This window comes from Vicugna pacos, chromosome 2 (assembly GCF_048564905.1).
Source record: "Vicugna pacos chromosome 2, VicPac4, whole genome shotgun sequence".
Taxonomy (NCBI): Eukaryota; Metazoa; Chordata; class Mammalia; order Artiodactyla; family Camelidae; genus Vicugna; species Vicugna pacos.
In genome coordinates this window covers 116,679,048-116,702,832 of record NC_132988.1, presented here as the reverse complement: position 1 = coordinate 116,702,832, position 23,785 = coordinate 116,679,048, and the positions used below count along the sequence as shown (strand labels likewise).

Here is a 23,785-nt window from a genome sequence, read left to right as displayed (position 1 = left end):
AGGGTGAGAGACACAAAGGGGAAAGGGGATTAACAGGTACAAACTACTAGGTATAAAATAAGTAAGATACAGGGATGTAATGTACAGTACAGGGACTATAACCAATACTTTGTAATAACTTTAAAAGATGTGTAATCTATAAAAATGTTGAATCACTATTCTGTACACCTGAAACCAACATAACATTATAAAACACCTATACTTCAATAAAAACAAGTTAAGTAACTGAGTAAAATTGCAATGTCCAGTATCCAAACAAAATTAGTAGACACACAAAGAAGAAGTAAAATATGACCCGTAAGCATGAAAGAAATTAATGAAGAGAAACAGGCCCCGAAATGGCATGAAATTAGCACACAAGGACTTTAAAGGAGTTGTTACTAATATGCTCTGTGTGTTCAAGGACTGAAAGGAAAACGTGAACATAATGAGGATAGAAATGGGTATTCTTGTTTTTCAGAAGAAGAAAAAGACGTTTGCAGAAGCTACATGATTGGTCCAAGACACATGGTTAGAAGCAACAGGACCAGAATCTGAGCCCAGACCTCCCCATCTTGAAAGCTTGTGTTCTTTCTTCTGTATTATGCTACTTCCCAAATCAAATGCACTGTGTCGCTGGACACTGATGGACACTCTCCGCTGGACCCTCGTGGTTTCCTGCTGATACACAGGTGACCTAAAAACAGTTCAATCTAATTTCTGTACTTGGAGGGACAGGTGGAAACAAAACAGGCTGTGTGAGGCAGTGGGGACCTCTCCAGGCTTCTGTTCATCATACATAAAATGAGGATAATAATGCCCAGTACACTGAGCTTTTAGGAGGACAAAGATGCTAGAGGGGTCTGGTATCCAGGACAATGACTGTGAGTTTCTGACTGGCCAGGACTCTCCTGGTTGCAAATACTGGGAGCCCAACGTGATCCTGCATAAGCAAATCAGGATGCCAGTCCCCGTAGCTGGTATAGCTCATAAAACTGGGAGAGAAAAAAGATGGAGGCACTGGTGGTACCTGCCCATGTCCCCTCTTGTACACCTCCACACACCTGAGGCTGCTTACTGTGGACACCTGTGACTCTCTGCTGAGGGCCTTTTTCTGGCCTGAATGGGGCAGGCCCAAGTGCAGGAGGGGTAACGCTGCTTAAAGCAGCCCCCTAGCAATGCTGACTCGGGAACTGTGCATAAAAACATCATCTCTGACCTTCAGCTGCCTTCAAGGCACCCTCCCTATGGAAGTCCCGCATGGAGGTGAGTCCAGATGCCTTCTGGTGAGTGGTTTTATCAAATGCCCATCGCTGGCTGCCTTCCTTTCTGTATTTCACTCCTTCTCTCTTGTAGGTGGATTCCTGGGATCAATTTTCCAAAAAAACTGCTTGCACTCAGTTCTTTCAATTTCAGCTCCTGGAGGAACCCAAGCTCAGACAGTGACCAGCAGTGCCAGGACTGGGGTCTGGCAAGTGAGGGGGCAAAATGTAAGGAAGCAATGCCGACCCTGCACTTGGAGGACCCTGGGAGTGATGCCTCCTTAAATTTTGCCCTCCAGGTGCCTCACCTGCTTACCCCAGTCCTGATCCTACCCAACAGGGCTCCATCCCTCCACCCACCTTTGACATCTGTTTCTGTTTCTTCACTTTGAGCCTCAAGAATATTCTTCCTTCTGCAGATGGACCTTCACCTTCACGAACTGCTGAAGAAAAGGGTCACCAACTCATGCAGACCTGTCTTCTTACAGGACATCATCCATGCGAGGAAGAGAAGAAGCCTTAGACCTCTGACTCCATGGAAGGCTTCTGAATGGCTGGGTTTGAATCACCAGTCAATTCTTGGTCCAAGCATTGGTCTAGCTGAATATGGTCCAAGTGGCTGGCACAGACATGTCACACGCCCATCTCAGAGAGTAAGTGGGGGACACGATGAATGCCCGTCCCCCGTGCCCACATGGGGTAGCGAGGGGTTTTCCAAAGGAAAGAGATGTTATTGTGATAAGAAAGGGCACCAAAAAGCATGCTGCAGAGTCAAAAACAGTAGCCACCACAGTCACGGTGATTCTCCATTCTCTCTTCTTTTTACAGGTGAGAAAACTAAGCTTCAGGGTGGTTAGTTCACTTTCCCAGGAATCCACAACTAACACATATCAGAGTCAGCCTGCTTCCCAAGTCCAAAGTGTTTCCACTGGATATGCAGAAATTAATCTGTTGTGCCTCAACTGTCCCAGAATTCAGTCATCAAAGGGTTATAAAAGTGTCCAGAAAATTCCTGCTAAAATCAATTCACTGCCTGCAGCTGTTTACTTTGGTGCTGCCCTGGCTACGTGCAAGTTCTCCCAGCGTGAAAGTGAAATGAGGTTTCTGTGAATTCACACGTGCTTTTTCCTGATAACCAAGGCTGTTGTCATACCTGAACAATGAAAGGTCTTTCTTGAACACTCGTAATAAATGCCAGATATCAAACTTGACAAAGACAGACAGCAAAGCCAAAATAACCATTCAATATTAGGAGGGTGTCTTCCTCCGTCCTAGTCCAGCCCAGCTCCATCCTGAGTTTCATAATAGTCGCATAGATTCAGCTACATTTATCATGAAAGGCAGAGAATATTTGGTATTCTGAACAGAACAAAGCTATGTTCGAGTGCCTTGAAGTAAACTAATCTCAGCCTGAATACTAGATGTTTGTGTACGCTCTACATGACTTTGGGTGTCATCAAGAAATTGCTACAACCTAAGAGTGACTTAAAAATAGAGCCTCTAACTAAAAATAAACCCACCATATGATCTAGCAATCCCACTCCTGAGTGTATATCCAGAGAAAAATATAACTCAAAAAAACACACGAACCCCAATGTTCACAGCAGCACTATTTACAATAGCCAAGACGTGGAAACAACCTAAATGTCCATCAACAGATGACTGGATAAAGAAGATGTGGTACATATATACAACAGAATACCACTCAGCCATAAAAAAGAATAAAATAATGCCATTTGCAGCAACATGGATGGACCTGAGATCATCATTCTAAGTGAAGCCAGAAAGAGAAAGAAAAATATCATATGATATCACCTATATGTGGAATCTGAAAAAAAAAGAGACACAAATGAATTTATCTACAAAACAGAAACAGACTTACAGACATAGAGAACAGACTTGTGGTTACCAGGGGTATGAGGGTGGGAAGGGGTAAGTTGGAAGTTTGAAATTTGCACCTCTGGGGAGTGACGGAAATGTTAGGTATCTTTATTGTGGCAGTGGTTTCATAGGTGCATACATCTATCAAAGTTCATCAAACAGTACATCTGAAATATGTGTAGTTTACTGTACAGAAACTATATCAAAATAAAGTGGTTAAAAACACAGAGCCTCTAGAAAACTTGCCCTCTTCAAAGCATTCATTACAAACAGAGCTCTAACACATGTATGCTCTGGACTACAGGTTCCGAGAGCCAAGCCAGCAGGCAAACAGCAGCAGGTGTGGGCAGAAAAGGAACATGAAACTTTCAAGGATGATGACAGGATACAATCAAATAATAACGCAGGAGGGCACATCCTAACGGGCTTGGTAGAATCCCAGGAAGGGGTGCAGAGGGTCAGGACCAAAATCATCATCATGAGGATAAAAGTGAAGAGCTTCTATGTGGTGTCAACTGTGCTGTGGATTAAAAGAGTTGCTTCAATTTTCCTTCTGCTATGAAATCGCTCGATATTTTCCTTCTGCTATGAAATTGCTCAACAGAAAACAAAGGATTAGCAGGATTTTAAAATAGTTGTTGTTGTTAAGTTCAGCCACTGTCCATGAGACTATAGGTAAACTTCCTAAATTCTCTTCGCCACAACTCCTCTTCTGAAAAATCTAGAGGAGGGAACCTCAAAAGTGGCACATACACTCTGCCCAAAGCTCTGGCTGTACGCAGACTGTAAGCGGTACAGCAAAAAACAAAGAAATGGACAGAGATTTTTGTGCCTGCCCGGGGAAGTGGAGCAGGTAGTGTAAATTCAACCAAGTTAACTGCTTGTTAAAACTATATTTTCAAAGAAATAAATACAACCCAAAGTCTATACAACATAACATTCACAATATCCAGGATGCAACCCAGAACTACTCAACATATAAAGAACCAAGATAATGTGACCCATCCTCAGTGGAAGTGAATCTTAACGAGACCCAGATGTTGGAATTAAGGTAAAGGACATGAAAACAGCTCTTGTGTCCATGACTACACTGCATGGTATAAAGGGCAGTATGGTAGAAATAAATGAAAATACAGGGAATCTCAGCAAAGAGAGAAAACTATTCTTTTTAATTGAGAGTTTCCACCTAGACACATCACACTCAAACTGCTGAAAGTCAAAGATTAGAAGAATATCTTGAAAAGAGAGAGATGAAAATGACACATGAGTACCAGATAATAATTATTCAGTTTAACGACTTCTCATCAGAAAGAATGGAGGTCAGTTGACAATGGTACAAAATATTTAAAGCAATGAAGAAAAAACTATGACCCAATCATCTGTATCCAGTAGAAATATTCAAGAAAGAAGGTGAAATAGGCACATTACAGATAAGATAAAATTAAGAGAATGAATTGACAGGAGACTTGCCCTAAAGGAAATTCTCCAGGATGGATGGAAAGGATACCAGAGGGAAATTCAGACCTTCGTGAAAGGTATGGGTAAATACCAAGGACTATTTTCCTCCTAATTTTTTTAAAAGCCAAAAAACTACACATATTTTAAACTACATATAAATTATACATACATACAATACATATATAAAATATTTTATATTATCATTTATATTATTTTATTTTAAATATTTAACATTTTATGTATATATTATACATGTATGTGTTTATATATATTTAAAGCAAAAAACTATAATACTGTAGTGGAGATTGATGATTTAAGAAGCTGTAATACACATGACAACTATAGTACAACGGCTGACAGGGGTGGTAAACAGGCCTATACAATTGCCCAGGTTTTTACATTCTATATGAAGTACAAAATAATAACTCTAAGCAGACTGTGAAATAAATTGAGGATGTTTATCATAATCCCTAAAGCAACAATTTAAAAACATAATATAAGGAAGTGTAGCTATCAAGTCACTGATAAATTAAATGAGGATTCTAAATATTCAATTATCTAAAACAAAATAGGAAAAGAGAAATAGAAAAACAAAAGAGAGAACAAATAAAACCATGCTAGACCTAAATGAAGCCATATCAGTAATTACATTGACTATGAACGGAATAAAAGGTAGAGATTGCCAGATAGATTTAAAGAGAAGCAAGACCTAATTGTGTGCTCTTCTCAAGAGATTTATGTCAATCATAAAAGCACAGATAGGACGAAAGAAAATGCGTGGAAAATATATGCCATGTAGTTTGGAATGGCTATATTAATCTCAGAGGAAATAAGCTTCAGAAAGAGATTATTACCAGAGATAGAAAAGAACATTTCACAATAAGGTCAATTCATCACGAGGCCATAATGACCACAGATCCGTACGCACTTGACAACAGACCTTCAAAGTATAAGAAGCGAAATTGACAGAATTAAAGGAAGAAGAAACAACTGCACAATCAGAGTTGGAGCTTTTACACAACTGTCTCAGAAATGTATAAAAAAAACTAGATTGTTAAAATCAGGAAAGACAGAGATCAAGATGGCAGTTCAAGATGGCAGCTTGGGGAGATCCTGAACTCACCTCCTTCTGTGGACACAGCAAATGTACAGCTACATGTGGAGACATTCCCTATGAAAAGGGCCTGAAAACTAGCTGAACAGATCCAGAAGACAGGTCACTGGAACTCAGTCAAACAGAGCAGCAAAAAGAAAAAAAAGAATTTCAAACAGTGAAGATAGCTTAAGGAACCTATGAGACAATATCCAGTGGAATGACATAGAGTTCCCAGGGAGAGTAGAGAGAGAAATGGGTAGATGACTTATTTGAAGGAATAATGGCTGAAAATTTCCCTAACCTGGAGAAGGAAACAGAGCACATTCAGGAAGCCCAGAGAGTTTTAAACAATGTTAACCCAAACAGACCCACACCAAGACACATTATAATTAAAATGTCAAAAGCTAAAGACAAAGTCATAAAGGCAACAAGGGGAAAACAACTTGTTCCGTACACAGGAACCCTCACGAAACTATCAGCAGATTTTTTAGCAGAAACTCTGAAAGCCAGAAGGGAGTGGCATGGTATATTCAAGGTGCTGAAATGTGGATAAAAAAACCAAGACCCATCTCTATGCTGCCTCCTACAGACTCATTTCAGATGTAAGAATACACACAGACTGAAAATGAAGGCATGTACATACTTAGCCATTTGTCATCGCTTTCTGAGTAAGGAGGAGCAGACTGGGGCTTCACTGGGGAAAACCCTTTTCTCCTTCTAACAGTCCCTGCCACCTCCTCATTTTTTTCTATCGCCTTTAACTGAAAACAATCAAAGATCATGAAGATTCACTTACCAAAATCAAATGTCAAAACTTCCAACAAAGTGAAGTCCAATAGAGCTGGCTTCACTGTATAATTTTACCAAACATGTAAGAAAGAATTAACGACAATTTTCTCAAAGTCTTTTTGAAGAGGAGGAAGTATTTCCATTCGTTTTATGGGCCCTGCATTAACCTGATACCAAAGCCAGACAAAGACACCACAAGGGGAAAAAACAAAAACTACAAGCCAATATCCCTTGATTATGGATGCAAAATCTTCAAAAAAATACTACCAAATTGAATCCAATAACACATTTAAGGGATCATAAGCCATAAGTAAGTGGGATTTTTCCCTGGAATGTAAGGATGGTTTAACACACGACAATCAATTAATATGACATACCAAATTAACAGAATAAAGGATAAAAATCATATGATTGTCTCAATAGAAGCAGAAAAAGCATTGGACAAAATTCAACACCCTTTCATTATTTAAAAAAAAAGCCCTCAGCAAGCCAAGAATAGAAGGAAATTAACTCAACACAATATAGGCCATATATGAAAAGCCCACAGCTAACATTATATTCAGTGGTGACAAATTAAAAGATTTTTCTCTAAGATCAGGAACAAAGCAAGAATGCCCATTCTGACCACTTCTATTCATCACAGACTGTAAATACTAACTAGAGTAATTAGCTAAGAAAAAGAAATAAAAGGCATCCAAATCAGGGAGGAAGAAGTAAAATTGCCTCTGTTGCAAATGACATGATCTTGTATATAGAAAACCTTCAAGGTACCACAAAAAATTAGAACTAATAAATCAATTGAATATGACTGAAGTGTTGTACACCAGAAATTGACACAACATTGTAAACTGACTATAATTTAATTATACATATATATATATATATATATATACACACACACACACACACACACACACACATATATATAAATTAATTCAGTAAAGTCACAGGGTACAAAATCAACATACAACATACAAAAATCAGTTGTGTTTCTATATACTAAGAATGAATTATCTGAAAAGGAAATTAGAGAAATCTCATTTATAATGCACCAAAAAGAATAAAACACTTAGAAATAAACTTAACTAAGGAAGTGAAAGACTTGTATATTGAGACCTGTATACAAAACATTGATGAAAAATTAAACAAGACACAAACGGAAAGGCAGCTGTTTCATGGGTTGGAAGACTTAATATTGTCTAAATGTCCACACTACCCAAACTGACCTACAGATTCTATGTAATCTCTAAAAAAATTCAAATTCTTTTTAAAAAAGAAATAGAAAAAATAATGCTAATTCACATGGAACCACAAAAGACCACAAATAGTCTAAGTGATCTTGTGCAAGAAGAATGAAACTGGTGGCATCACACTTCCTTACTTCAAATTATATTACAAAGTTAAAGTAATCGGAACAGTGTGGTCCAGGCATAAAGACTGATAAATAGACCAATGGAAAGCCCAGAATAGAAAGCCCAGAAATAAATCCATGCACATATGCTCAGTTGATCTTTGACCAGAATGACAAAATAAACAATGGGGAAAGGGTAATCTTTTCAACAACTGTTGTAGGAAAATTGGATATCAACATGCAACAGAATGAAATGGATCCTTATTTCACACCACACACAAAAAAATCTACTCAAAATGGATTAAAGACCTAAATATTAAGACCTGAAATTTACTGTAAACTGCTTAGAAGAAAAATAAAGAAAAAGCTTCATGACATTGGTCTTTGCAATGATTTCAAAGATATGACACCAAAAGCCCAGGGAACAAAAATAAGTAAGTGAGGCTACCTCAAACTAAAAAGCTTCTGCACAGCAAATAATCAACAGAATGCAAGGGCTACCTGTGGAGTGGGAGAAAATATTTGTAAACCACATATCTGACAAAAAGTTAATTTCCAAAATACGTAAGGAACTCCTACATTCAACAGCACAAAAACAAACAAACAAAACCCCTAAATAGCCCGATTTTTAAATGGCTAAGCACTTAAATAGACATTTCTCCAAAGAAGATGTACAAATGGCTAACAGGTATATGAAAATGTGCTCAACATCACTACTCATCAAATCAAAGTCACAGCAAAATACCACCTCATATCTGTCAGGATGACCACTATCAAAAAAACAAAAGACAACAAATGTTGGCAAGGCTGTGGAGAATTTGGAGGCCTTGCACACTGTTAGTGGGAATATAAACTGGTGCAGCCACTGTGGGAAACAGTATGGAGAGTCCTCATAAACTTACAAATAGAACCACCATGTGATATGATCCAGCAATCCCATTTCTGGGTTCATTCTCCAAAAGAATTGGATTCAAGGTCTCTAAGAGATATTAGCACTCCTATGTTTGCTGCAGCACTATTCACAACAGCCAAGATGTGGTAACAACCTACGTGTCCACTGGCAGATGAATGGATCAAGAAAATGTGGTCTACAGGTACAGTGGAATACTAGACAGCCTTAAAAAAGAAATTCTGCCATATGCCACAACATAGATAAATCTTGAGGACATGATGCTAAGTGAAATAAGCCAGTCACAAAAAGATAAATACTGCATGATTCCACATATATGAGGTTATCTGAAATAGTCAAATTCATAGAACCAAAGAGTAGAATGGTGGTTGCCAAAGGACTAAGGGTGGGGGGGAACTGGGGAGCTGCTAACTAATGGGTATCATTTCAGTCAAGCAAGATGTCTAAGCTCTAAAGATCTGCTGTACAAAGTTGTATCGATCTATAGTCAATAATAATACGTATCAATTAAAAATTTAAACAAGTAGACAGTGTGTTAAGTATTCCTTCCACGATCATTTTTTTAAAAATAAAATGCCTACATTGCAGGAAAGAGCTGCTGTTGGCCATCACATAAATTCATGGGATTTTTTCCCACTTTCTGTATTTAGATGCTGAAGGAAGAAACAGCATTAGCAATCTTGAAATAATTACCATTGTAATTCACCTAAAGCAGGGCTGCCGTGGTAATTTAATTTTCAGAATGAAATTACAGCGTATCCAAAGGAAACTATTCAGACTTCCTCTCACATTTCACATTTGGCAAATTCGAATCTTTCTGTCAAACAGGAAATTCCCAGTGCCCAGCAACCAGCGCAACAACAAACCCACAAACGTGCACATCTGCATAAGCCCGGTGGGCGGGGCTTTTATATTTGATGATTGACGTTTTTGTAAAAATCCAGCATTCTTACCTTTCCAAAACTCCCTTTACCAATGGCCCGCAGAATCTGAAAATGGTCAAAGTTGACTGTAAAAGAAAGAAGAGAAAACAAGAACCAAGTCAGATTTGCCAAACCTCGTATTGGTCCTTGAAAGTTCTTACCGGCATACTCATCCATTTATTCCAAATGGCTTCGGCTTACTGCATTATGTTTGCCATGGTGGCACTCCAACACCAAATGGATACTTCTTGGCATATTCTATTCTTCCCTCTTCCTCCACCCCAAAACCCCCCATATATTTGGCAGTTAACACTTCACCAATAGCTATATAGGAAGAGAAACATCTTCCCGGCCCAGGGGAAGGGATGGCAGAGAAAAACTTGGGACACTTGGATTCTCAGATTCTTGTACTTGCTGTGTTCCCTCTGTAGGATTACCTTTCCCTACTTCTGGTCCCTGTCCTGTCCACCAAGCACTCTTACCTTACACGCTCAGACATCCGCTCACCTGTCTCAATGTCCAAGGAGTTAATCCTTCCTGCCTCCTTTATGGAACCTCGGAACCCCTCAGCGTCATGACCACATCATGGTCCTTTCCTGCTTGGACGTCTGTCTGACTCCTGGAATCTGGAGCCCGGAGATCAAGGATGATGGCCTCACACCCCCCTCCTGGTACTACCCTGCCTCATGCCTCCCCTTCCTGATGCTCCTTGATGGGACTCCCCATTCTTGTTCCTTCTGTTGCCTTATTCCAATATGGCCTCCACTCCATCCCCACAGCAAAACAGGACAACAATGTAGGACCATGCCACTTGAGCCAATGGACACCTTTCTGTCCCCCTTCTGCTTGGCCACACTCTCTTTTCTGAAACATCTGTTTGGCTTCTATGAAAGTGCACCCTCTCAGCTTTCCCCTTCATACATCAGCCCTTTTGCACACTCAGGTTCATGCTCCCAGCCACTGAATAGTGGACCCTGTCAACCACCCATCCTACGACCTTCCTCTTCTAACTGGCCCCAAAAGCTTCAGACCAATGACTTTTCAACATATCTCTTCTCTGGCCCCAGGGCTCTGTGTATGGATTGATGCCTACCTCATAGCCACTCCTGGAGGCTTCAGATCCATCTTGAACTCAGTAGGTCCAAAACAGATGAGTGGTTCAACATACATCCGACCTCAAAGCCTGGGACTCACCCTTGACTCCTCTCTCTCCCAGCCCCACATCTCCTCCTCCACTAGGTCGGGTCCTTTCACCTCTTCACTGTCTCTCCCATGTCCTTCCTGTGGCCACCTTCAGTCTAACCCACGTCATCTGTTGCCTGGACAACCACAGTGGTCTTCCAACATCCTCTCTCAGGAAGGGGGCCTTGTTTATCCTTTGCTTACACCCCTCCAGCGCCCCCTCCATTGCTTTTGGGGAAGAGAGCAGTTTCCTCCCGTGGCCACGAGGCCCTACACACCTGGGCCCCTCCCTCCTCTCCTGCCTCACCTCCCAGCACGCTCCCCACACCCTCTGAGCTTCAGACACACTAGCTTTCTCTCTGTGCTTTGAACAGCCGTTCCCCATACCTTTAATGCTCCTCTCTGGGTCCTGCACTTGTGAACTCTGCTCCCTCTGCAGACTTGTGTGTCCGGAGAGGGCTGCCCTCACTGTCCAGCCTACGCCTGCTCCCCTGTTACACAGTCCCCCAGCACCACGGGACATTCCTCCCAAAGACATCATTCTGTATTATCGGACACATATTTGATTAAAGCCATCATTCCTCCACTAGACTCTAAGCTCCCTGAGGTCGAAGGCCATGTTTGCTTCTCTCCTGCACCCTGGCAGCAAGTGCAGTGTTAGTGCCGTCAGCGTTGGACAAACACTCATCAGCTAAAGGAATGATCCAAAGCAGATCCCCCGACACACGGTGCCGGACACAATTCCCTCCCTCCCAGCACATAATGAGTGTTCGGTAAATATTTCTGAGTTAGATTGAATTACGGCCAGTTTCCAATAACAAGGAAAGACATGCTATTTACGAAAGATGAAGTGAATTGATTAGTTCACTCCATTATGGGAGGGGCGGACGCGGGATGTGGGGAGGTGAAGAAATACAATTAGTTCCCTGTGTGTTAAACCCAACGCCGTGGAGGATAATTATGTTGAACAGTGTCCCTGCCAAGCCAAAGTCAGAATCCCATGTACCATCTAACACCTAACGTGCTTAGAATAGAGAGACGGGGTTAATGGTTAACTTAGCAAAACCTTGGTTCTTCGACCTAAATTGGTTTCCTTTGCGCATAACTTGCCAGGAAGAGAAATTCCGTATTTTTTCCGCTTCCCTGCTCACCAAAGATCAAGGGAGGAGAGGAAAGCAATAGGCTTGAACTGCAATGAGCTAGGAAACGCACACATCCTATCAGGAGCCCCCCAGGTCCCAGGAGGCGGGCACCACTGTCGGCATGTGCCCCCTGCCCCCCAGTTAGCCATGAACACCACCACTTTCCTGAAGGCTCCACGTGGCTTCACACTGCCTTGTCTCTGCGCTCTTATTTCACCCACCTGGAAAGCCGTTCTTTCAATGCCCTTTATTTTGGGGAAAACTCCTATCTGGCTTTGGACACATGGCTCACATGCGTCTCTCTCTTACAAAGATTTTCCCCACTCCCAACCAATCACTGTCTCCTTAGTGCGATCTCAGAACCTCCCGCAGACAGCTGTCCAGGGATCAGGAGAATCCAGCCTGCAGTCAGATGGCTTAGGTCCATAAACCAGCTCTGCCGCAGTCTGAGTGGCCTTAAATGAGTCACTTGGCTTCTATGTGCCTAATTTACCCCACCTATAAAATGGGAGCAATTCTGCCTACTTTCCGCAAGAGTGGAGAATAGTGCCGGGCACAAGAGAACCTCTGAGAACGCCTGAGTTGTCTGTGCCGGGGACGAGGAGTAAACCTCCCACTCCTCTGGGCTCTCGCAGGACGGAGGTTTCACTGAACATCCTTGGCTTCTTGTTCCACCAAAGGTGAAGTGACCTGCGGGAGCGCCGGGCTGGAAAGGGAAGTGCACTGGTGTACTTCTGCCTGTCCAGCTCTTTGTCTGTCTGTCTGCAGGGAGCAAGCTCTCCCTCTGCTCCTTCTTGCCAGACGCTTTTCAGGGCCGGACACCTGCAGAAAGGTCTGCAGACCCTGAGTTGTTGCCGAACAGGTGGGTGAGCCCGGCTAATACTCGGCTTCGGAATCAGGAGCCCATGGCGGCTGCCCTCCTGAGTCCCCCTCCTCAACCCCACCTCGATTTCTCCTAGAGGGAAGGCTTGGTTCTCCACTGGCCTCCTTTTTTGTCTTGACTCATAACTGGGAGGGGTATTAATTACTGAGCAACCTGGCAAATGTCAAAAGCTATTACTGTTTTAATAATTAACATTATAATGCTGTAAATAATCTCACTCACCCACATCCCTTAAAGAAAGACGTGTTCATAGGTGGAGGCGGGGTGTGTAACATAATGTACAGGGCAAATAGGCACTTGTTTAATGTTTATTTGCTTATTGGACTAGACTGGATTTAAATGACTGAGCATATGGCCTGTATTTCCCATTTATTTGGCATCTCCCTGAGACTGGTATACTGAAACTTACATAATAGCACCTCCAGAAATACACTTAAAAATATTTTATTTATTGTTTAGGGGGTGGGTAATTAGGTTTATTTGTTGACTCATTCATTTTAATGGAGGTACTGGGGATCGAACCCAGGACCTAGTGCATACTAAGCATGTGCTCTACCACTGAGCTATACCCTCCCCAGCTCCATGAATACACTGTGAATAAGTGAAGGGTTTACACTTCTTGAGAAGCAGGCAGAAGTGGTTTCAGTCGATGCGAGTGCCAAGCCAAAGGTGGAGCCTAGAAATCGCACTGTCACATGGGGCTGTTGGCCTCCAGCCAGAGGCAGTGGCGGGAGGACGTGAGAGGGTTGACCAGTGGGTTTCTTAGGGTGACATCTTGTTCCGGTTTGCCCAGAAACTTCCTGGTCTTAGTACTGAAGGTTCTGCATCTCTGGAAACCCTGCAGTTCTGGGAAAACCAACACGGTTGGTCACCCGGAGGTTTGGAGATCATTGACCTGGCCCACCTGAAGAAGTCACAAGCACCGCCAGAGATGGCAGGGACAGGAAGGTGCATTCCTGAAAAGCAGTGTCTGTTCAGAGAAGCAGCTGCTTAGAGAGGGTCACCAAGGGTGACACTGCAATACGTCCACTGTGAAGGCAGAAACAGGCTGGCTAAAGGCAAAGCCAGGGGGTGCCAGCGACCCCACCCAAAACACGAGAGCAGTGACACCTGCCTGAGTGTTGTCACACGGATGATTAAATGACACACGACCCATTGAATAACTGGTTCTCTGCCCAGCCAAGCCCAACTCTCCCCTCCTCCTCGGTAAGGAAACCGCAGGTCCATTAGGGAGGAGTGCGGCCCGCCCCAGGGTGGGTCACAACGGATCTAAATCCAGTGTGTTCATCAGGATCCCCTGGAGGCCCGTTAAGACAGATCATGGGCCCCACTCCTGAGTTTCTGGGGAAGGGCCAGAGAATGTGCATTTCTAACAAGTTCCCAAGTGATAATGACTGTCCACTGGACAGTTCTGTTCCCCATTCTCCCAGACACTCAGACAGCTGGCAATGACCATGTGACACAGGTCTAGCCAATGAGATCTAAGCAGAAGATTATTTCTGAGAAAGCATTTTTTTCCTGATTAAAAAGAGACAGATACACAGCTGGAGTGGCTCTTCAAACCTCCCACCTCTTCCTGCCATGAATGTGGATGTAATGGCTGGAGCCACAACAGCCATCTTGTGATCATAAGACAACAAACACTGTTGTTGGACTCTGAAGCCATGCCAGCAAACACCTATCTCTGGACCTCTCATTATATTAGAAAAAAGAACAAAACAGTCTTATTTGTTCAAGTTACTGTGGGTCACATTTGCTACTACTGGAAGTTGGAAGTACTCCTTTCTGATACACAAAGACAGCCACATAGTAGGAGCTTAGTAAATGCTAATTATTTATTGTTGAATTTCTAGTCTCATTTCGATTTTACAGAAAGGCAGCAGAATGAAGTTGTATGGGGTATAAGCATAGGGGCCAGGCTGCCTAGATTTGAATTTTGAATTTCTAACACTCACCAGCTAGGTGACCTTGGGGAAGTCACTTAACCTCTCTGTACCTCAGTCTCTTCACTTATAAAAACGAATAAGCTAAAATACCTACCTGGTATTGTTGTGAACATTAAACTAAATGAGTCAGCATAGGTTACGTATTTAGAACAGCGTGGAGCCTGAAGTAATGCCCGCCAACACCGGGTATTATTATCATCACTGCTCTGTATGAGTGGCTTTTTCCCATTTTCCACCTTTCACTCAAACACTAGTCTGATTAAACCATGACCAACATCGCACGGGCAATAAAGCTGGGACTGTATTAGCGCCCATCAGCTACTGATGGTAATTATCACACCGGGTAAATGTCGTTGCTCTACCTTGCAGCCACTGGGTTCTTTTCTCATTTCCATCAGGCCAATTATTTCTAATGAATTTCATAGCACTCTTTCAGCATGCAATATTCATGAGGCAGTTTACTCAGAGAGCCAAGTGTGGATTCTCAAGATGCCTAGTTACTCTTTAAACAATCTCTGATGGAAAGTAAACCCAATCAATACCCTGTAAAAATACACACATTTGAGCATCGTCTACATCAAGCAAAGAAAGCAAGCAAGTGTCCCCTTTCCTGTCTCCCTAAAAAGCTGAAACCTGGAGTTCGTTCCGTGTCCCATTGGTGCTGCACACAGATTGCACTTGAGCTGATCACATGTGCAGGAAATTTCACCCCAAAATACTGATTTCTGACATCATTTCAAAAATTAGGAGATCTGCCAAAATTGGCCGTATGGTGCCCCCAGAAAACAGGACAACAGTATCCTCTGACTTGCCTCCGTCCGTGCCTGCCCAGCTCAGGTCTCTCTCCTGCCTGATCCCCTGAGTATCTGAGGTTTTGGTCGTTGGACTGCAGTGGAAAAAGGGCCTATCAGATGAGGGAGGTGGTGAGGGGCAGAGGTGGGAGGGAGGGTTTGGTGTCCCACACAGCTATCTTTAAATCTAACCCCACCAATTTTGTCATTGTGAACCTGAGAAAATAAATTAACTGCCCCAGCCTTGATTCTCCCATCAGTAAAATGGGGGTAGTGATGCCTGCCTCCCCCAGTCAGGGTGAGGCCACAGGCAATGACAAGGCAAAAGGCGGACTCAGCAAACGGGAGCCACCAAAGAATATCCATCCACTCAGACCCCTGCTGTAGCTGTGGACCCTGAGCCTGGTCACTGAGCACCTCAGAAGCCAGCTGCCCATCTCTAAAATGGGGGAATGCTCAGCAGGTGGAATTTTCCTCGGGACAGCACTATTCTGTAATCAGCAGGCAATGCCGGTGATTATTCGGTTTGGGTTCGGTCCCTCATCAGCACAGAGGTAATGCACGTATGCAGGTGACTCCTTGAGAACAGGCAGGAATGAATGAACTGTGTAGTGAGGTAGGAGATCAGGAAGGGGGCACTCCAGGAACCAGGAAATGAGATCATTCTCTTTACAGGCCACTGCTGACCTCCACGCGGAAAGAAGGGACAACCCAGGGGCACGGCAGCGTCGCCACAAAATGCTTCTGGCAGGTCGCTTCTTCAACATATACTTACTGGGTGAAAAAATTGAGATCTATTGAGTGGATACATACTTCCTGAGGTGACGAGTGAGTGTGTGCTATGTGCCAGGCCCGGTTCTAGGTACTGGGATGCAGCAGTGAACAGAGCACAAAATGACCCTCCATCCATTCACGGAGCTGCCGTCTTGCCCTCGGCCTGGGGCCTCCTGGCCTCTCCCAGAGCATCTCACTCCCACCCTCAGGTTCAGGGTGGATGTCAGCGCGCAGGTAGCAAGGGCCCTGCCTCCACCCCTCCAGCCCACCCAGCAATCACCTTCTAGCCCTGGGGGCCCAGGATGTAGATATTACACAAAGGTTTCTAAATCCCTTCTCTTCTTTTTTCAAAAAATATTAAAACATAATTTAATAAAGGCCAAACTAGAAGTTATGTATGAAAGCATTACAGTAGAAACATTTAACTTTGCCTGGAGGGATAAAGCTTCACTTTTCATCAAATGTGACATAACAGCTCCATCTAAGAGATGAACAGGTGCCTGCCAGTCAGACACTGTAACCAGCTTACAGGACACCAAGTTTTCTGTGCTTTCTGAACAGTGTAGAACAGCACTTGAGATGGCTAGACAATCACTGAATGCTTCAATAAATAACTAGAGAAAGGCTGAATGAAGGAATGGTTTTACAGTGCTTGCCAAAGATTCACAGCAACAATAAGAATTTACGTTCTCTCTCCTATTAGTTTGCTGTTGTTGTTGTTCTTGGCTTCGTGCATAGACTGTTTCCCTTCTTCTCTACATACTTTTGTATTTAAGAGGATGGGATCCCAGGAGGGAGCCTCCCACCATAACAACTGTCCATGTTTGGAAAAAAAAAAAAGATACTTTGGAAACAAAATTGCATCACTTCCATCCTCTTTCTGGGAAAGTGGAATCTAAACTCACCAGCTCTGGGAGAGGCAGGCTTGGTCACTCTCCAAACCAACTCCCAGCTGTGCGACTTTGGACAAAAAGTGATGCCATGAGGGTGCCTGCTAGAGCCGTGCCAGCTCGTGACCCGTGACTCAGGGAGAAACTCCGTGTGACCAGAGCATGAGCACTTCTTCTGGATATCAAGTGAGCAATTTCTTGATTTTTGAGAAATGTGGAAAAACAATTCCATGGAGGAAGGATGGCCATTCAGTAAATCGTGCTGGAGCAACTGGACACCCACAGGCAAAAAAATAAGCCTCGGCCTAAGTCGAGGCTGGAGTCTTTGGCAGGGGGCTGGGGTCAGATCTGCTCCCGGAACAGGAACAGGACGCAGCCCTGCAGGGAGGTTGGGGAAGAGCTGGGGCAGCCTGGGGGCAGCTCTGCAGAGGTGGTGACGTTGATAATTCTGCAGCAGGGAGTTAAGAAGCTACCATTTTCACTATGAAGGAGGAAGAGGGCTCCTTGATGAAGGCAAATGGGGAGGTAGGAGCAGAGGCTCCGGGGAAAGCCTGTCCTACACATATAAGAAGGGCCTATATTAGTTTTCTATGCGCTGTAACAAATATCACATATTTGGCAGCTTAAAACAACACCCAGTGATTAACCCACAGTTCTGTAGTTCAGAAACTTACCCTATGATCCAGCAATCCCTCTCCTGGGCATACAGCTGGAGAGAACTCCAATTCAGAAAGGCACATGCACCCCAATGTTCATAGCAGCACTACTTACAACAGCCAAGACACAGAAGCAACCTAAATGCCCATCAACAGATGACTGGATAAAAAAAAAGTGGTACATTTCTACAATGGAATATTACTCAGCCATAAAAAAGAATGAAATAATGCCATTGGCAGCAACATGGATGGACCTAGAGATTATCATAGTAAGTGAAGTAAGTCAGACAAAGACAAATACTATATATCACTTATAAGTGGAATCTCAAAAAAAAAAGGACGCAAATTTATTTACAGAGACACACTCACAGACAGAAAATAAACTTATGGTTACCAGGGGAGAAAAGGAGTTGGGGGAGGTAAATTGGGAATTCAGGATTTGCATATACTACTATATATAAAACAGATAAACAACAAGGACTTTACTATATAGCACAGAGAACTATATGCAGTATCTTGTAATGGCATATAATGAAAAAGAATATATATATATATATATATATATATATATATATATACACACACACACACACACAACTGAATCACTATGCTGTACATCAGAAATTAACACAACATTGTAAATCGACTATACTTCAATAAAAAAAGGAAAGAAAGAAGCCTGTGTGGGAGCAAGTGGACTCTCTGCTTAGGGTCTCACAAGGCCAAAATCCAGGTGCCAGCCAGGCTGCTTTCACTGGACACTCTGGGGAAGAACAGGATTACTAGCTTATCAAGGTTGCTGACAGGATTCAGCTCCTTGTGGCTGTAGGATGGTGGTCCCAGTCTCCTTCCTGGCCGTGAACCGAGAGTTCTCAGCATCTAGAGGCTTCCAATATTGCATCAAATCCTTCTCATGCGTCAAATCTCTTGTTTTCCTTTCTCTAACTAGCTGAAGAAATCTCTCTGCTTTTCTGGAACTCCTGTGATTAGATTTGCTCCACCTACATAATCTCCTTTTTGCAATATAACGTAACATCATCACAGAAGTGGAGTGGCGGACAGGATGTTCATGGGGCTGTCTTAAAATTCTGCCTCTTACAGGGCCAAATAAATGATGAATTCATTGCTGTGCACTGCCAAAGATTAGGGATGGCCCTAAAACACACACATGCACACACGCACACACACATGCACACAAACACACACGCAGGCTCACACACAGCATCTTATTCCCTTACTAGCCCAGTGCAAACCAGAACGATAGATGAGAAGCCTTGTTGAAGCTCTTTATATCCATGGCCTGTGGTTTCCCTTTGGGGTTAGAAGATCCATTTATTTTGTATTTCCTTCCTGACCTTCACAGAGATCTGATTCTATTTGATTAGGCCCTGGGCCAGACACAAACCAAACCGGGCCCCAGCCATCCAGGGTTTCCCCTTCACAAGAGCTAGAATGGAGGTAAGCGAGCCCAGGAGGCCTCGGTGGGGGCAGAGCTGGGGCTGGCCACCCCCTCCGAGGGCTTCAGGAGGCTCCGGAGCCCAGGAAGTGCTGATGGCTTTAGGAAGAGCTGACATCACACAGCTCTCGATAAGTACAGTGAGGTCCTCTGCTCGCTCAGAGAGCCGGTGAGCTTAGAGATTTCAGGACTTTTCCTCTCTGTCAGAGCCAGATTCCAAAATACAGAGAAACAGGTTGCATTTCCAAGGAGATGGGCTACAGGGCAGCCCCCCGGCCCACAAACCAGAGGGATGATGACTTTTTGACAGAAGCAGGGCATGAGAGAACGGTTTCTTGAGTAAGCAAAGTGGGGGCTTACCTCACCTCTCTCTCCCTCACTCCTGTGCAGATTAAACGAGGTCATGCATGGAAAGATGGAGGTCGGACATACTAGTCAATCAATGAGTGGTAGTGGGCTGCCAGAGTGATGGGGATGACGACAGAGGTGACACGGCCGGAGATGGTGGTTATGGGATAACCTGTGTCCCCTCAAATTCACATGAAGTCCCTAGAACCTTCGATGGGATTTATTTGGAGACAGGGCATCTGAAGAGGTGATTAAGGTAGAGTAAGGTCACTAGGGTGGGCCTCAACCCAACGTAACTGGTGTCCTGATACAGAGGGCTGACCCAGGGAGGACACGGGGAGAGGGTGGCCATCCACAAGCCAAGGAGAGGCCTTGGAAGAAACCAACCCTGCCAACTCCTTGATCTCGGACTTTTAGTAACCTCCGGGACCACGAGGAGTCACGTGACCGTTGTTTAAGTCCCCTACTCTGCAGTGCTCGGTTATGGCGGCCAGAGCAGACTCACAGTGATGATGACAATGTTGATGTCACTGGAAAAGCACAGGAAGAGGCAACATGAGGGGCACTGGGTTAGAGAGGGAAATCCCCGTATCCAACTGTCATCCGCGCCAGCGCGCTGCCTTTTTCTCAGCCTTCCTGGCCTCTCTGTGCGGCTGGCTGCCACGTGGTGGCCAGGACAAGTTTCCCAAACAGATGTCCGTCCCCTCCCTCTTTATCAGGGACAGCAGTCCTCTCAGCTCTTCCAGAGAGACCCAACCCAGACTTGGGTGCAGGCAGGCCCAGCTCTAGGCTCCACCCCTCCACCCTGCCATGTGTGACCTGAGGCTTCCTTAACTATTCTGGGCCTTTGTTTTCATGTCTGCAAAATGGGGACAGTAACTTCACTACCTCTGAAAGCCACTGGGAAAATGAGAGATAGTTTACAGAAAACATCCAGAGTTCTATCTGACAAGAGCTGGCCAGCTCAGGGAATGATGCCCGCCGGAGCCCTTAGTTCTGGGTGTCACTGCCACCTGCACCGTTGCTCCTGGCAGCTGCTGACACTGTTTACTGTCACTGTAATGACATCATATCTACACACACAGAATCTGAAGCCAGCTCCTCCCCTTACGAGTTGTGGGACCCGCTTCCTCCTCTGTAACAGGGGAGTAATAAGAACCTCTACATAATAGGATGTTGTGGGACCAAATTATTTAATATTTGTAAAGTACTCAGAATAAAGCAGGGCACCAGTTAGATTCCCGAACAATGTCACTGGTCATGTAGTCATTTTGTCACAAACACACAGATCTCAAAAATTCCCATGATTTCATGTTATCTCTAAACATTACCTTCATTCATTCAAGCATCTATCTTTATACGAGTCTCAGATCTGTGTAGTGATTATGAAATGACTGGATACTGAAATAAATGCACATGGATGAGGGAGAAACCATTAAAACTTTGAGGAAATAATGGAGTCTACACCCAAAAAAGCGACTTTTATAGCTCCAGTCACCACATCAGATTCAGAAAATGAACACATGTTATTTGCAATTTGTTAGCTCACATAGGCTCTTCCCTCCTCACCTTCATAAGCTGAATGCATTCTTTCAGAACTGAGAATGTCCTCATCTAATTTATTTTAAAAATGGAACATTTTGTAACAGAGTCACACAGCCATAATACAAATCGCCGAGTGTCTGCTTGGGTTTTGTCAGATTCTTGGAAGGAGATAAAATCTTGAGAACAGAAGTCTGAAAAAACTGACAATATCTGAGAAAAAAAAAAAAAGGAAATGAAAACTTTCTGGAAATCTGATGCTTGTCACCATCCAGCAGAGGTCCAAAGCACACATTATCAGAAATCTGCTAAGAAAAAGACCAAACCACGTCCTCACTTGCCCAGGTGGAAATGGAAGCTGTCCCAGCCGGGTGAGAAATCTTCCTAGCACCCCGGCGGTTACACACACTCCTGTTCCTTCCATGAGTTTTCCCAGCCGACAGAATATCAATTTCTCATTTCTAACATCAACAGAACTTCGCACACAGGCCACGGCACAGAATGTGCTCACTAAACTGAGGGAAGGACACCAAAGTCAGTCTGCCTGAGGGGCAGAAGCGCCCACCACCAGGAATGCCCATAGCAGGCGATCCCTGCAAGAGGGTAGAAATCGGTTCTGGGGACAAAATTCTCTTACTCTTTGATGTGTACAGCACAGGTGTGGAGAGAGGGCTCGTACGAGTTTACAATGTATCTGAGGTGTCAAAATTCCACGGCAGTCATTCAAACGTCCACAAACGACAAATGCCGGAGAGGCTGTGGAGAAAGGGGAGCCCTCCTGCACCGCTGGCGGGAATACAGCCTGGTGCAGCCACTGTGGGAAACAGTGTGGAGGTTCCTTAAAAAACTAAAAATAGACTTCCTGTATGATCCAGTGTCGAATGAAATAAAACACACAACCTGAAAGTTAAGAGTTCTGTGTTATTCGGCGGACATTTCTGAGGACTCGAACCCCTTGCAGCCCGGGATGACAGCCTCCCAGGTCGCTCTGAGGGGCTGCTCCGACGAGGTAGGGGAGGAGCCAGGATGTGTAACAGTTTCACAACAAAGACCAGGCAGTTGGAACATTAAAGATTATTGTTAAAGAAAACCAGACATCTCAAGTTGAAACTTTTAGCACTTTTCTATGTATGGGAGGGAACACATGTCTGGGCTCATTAAAATCACTCCTTTGACAAACACCCAGCTACCAAGGGCCAATGTCCTGTCCTTTCTTATTCTGAGTCCCCCTCAGAGGGCACTGAGGTGGCTGCAGAGGCTGGGCTGCCTGCTTGTCTGCACCCTGAGCCCACTATGGGGGGTGGCGGCAGTGGCTGACGACTTAATGGCTTCAGGATTTTTTGTTTACTGATATGGCTTGCAGTATTTTTCATTCACACCAGCAATCCCACTCCTGGGTATATACCCAGAGGAAACGCTAACTCACAAAGTTACATGCACCCTAATGTTCATAGCAGCACTATTTACAATAGCCAACTCATGGGAACAATCTAAATGTCCATCAACAGATGAATGCATATATGCATATATCGATGTGTGTGTATACACACACACACACACACACACACACACACACACACACACACACACAACTAGAATATTACTCAACCACAAAAAAGAATGAAATAATGCCATTTGCAGCAATATGGATGGACCTAGAGATTATCATGAGATTATCATAGTAAGTGAAGTAAGTCAGACAGATAAAGACAAGTATCATATGATATCACCTATATGTGAAATCTTAAAAAAATGATATATTTACAAAGCAGAAAGAGACTCACAGACATAGAAAACAAACTTAGAATGACCAAAGGGGAAAGGGAGAGGGGCAGGGATAAATTAAGAGTTTGGGATTAGCAGATACAAACTACTTAGATGTGAAATAGATAAACAATGATATAGCACAAGGAACTGTATTTAATATCTTGTAATAAACTATCACCAAAAGGATCTGAAAAAAGAATATCTATATCTATATCTATTAAAAACTAAATCACTATGCTGTACACCGGAAAGTAACACAACACTATAAATCAACTATACTACAACAACAAAAAACAACTTGGTGGCTTGTAACAGTAAATGTTTGTCCTGTCGCTCATACTGCTTGTCCACGCAAGTCGGCTGGAAGCCCTGCCCACTGCCCCACTTCCCCTCCCTCCCATGTTTCCTGGGATCACCTTCCAAATAAACTTCTAGCACCTGGGTCCTTGTCTCAGGGTCTACCTCTAGAGAAACCCAAACTAAGACAAACCCCATCAAGGAAATTCACACACACCATTTTCTAATAGAGGACCCTGTGTACTTCCTTCCTAGCATATAGCATCTTCTCTCATTTTTATGTAGCCGTTTATTAGCTCACTGTCTGTCTGTAACAAGGGCACTTGTCTGTCTCTGTTTCCCTTGGGCTAAGTGTAAAGTAGTTGTTCAATAAATATTTGATAAACATCAGCTGAGTAAACGGATGAATGAAGGACCAACCCTGGACATGCCTTCTCCTTCTGGACCTCAGCTGCCTCATTA

General features: G+C 43.7%; 1 protein-coding gene across 5 annotated transcripts in view; it reads right to left on the bottom strand.

The window, feature by feature from the left end:
• STK32B (serine/threonine kinase 32B) overlaps positions 1-23,785 on the bottom strand; it is a 310,710-nt gene that overhangs the window by 235,285 nt on the left and 51,640 nt on the right. For all 5 annotated transcript variants that reach the window (XM_006216367.4, XM_031686033.2, XM_072946368.1 and 2 more), the window contains one exon: positions 9,680-9,735. In XM_006216367.4, coding sequence (XP_006216429.2) covers positions 9,680-9,735 — 56 coding nt within the window. The remainder of the gene's footprint in view (positions 1-9,679; positions 9,736-23,785) is intronic.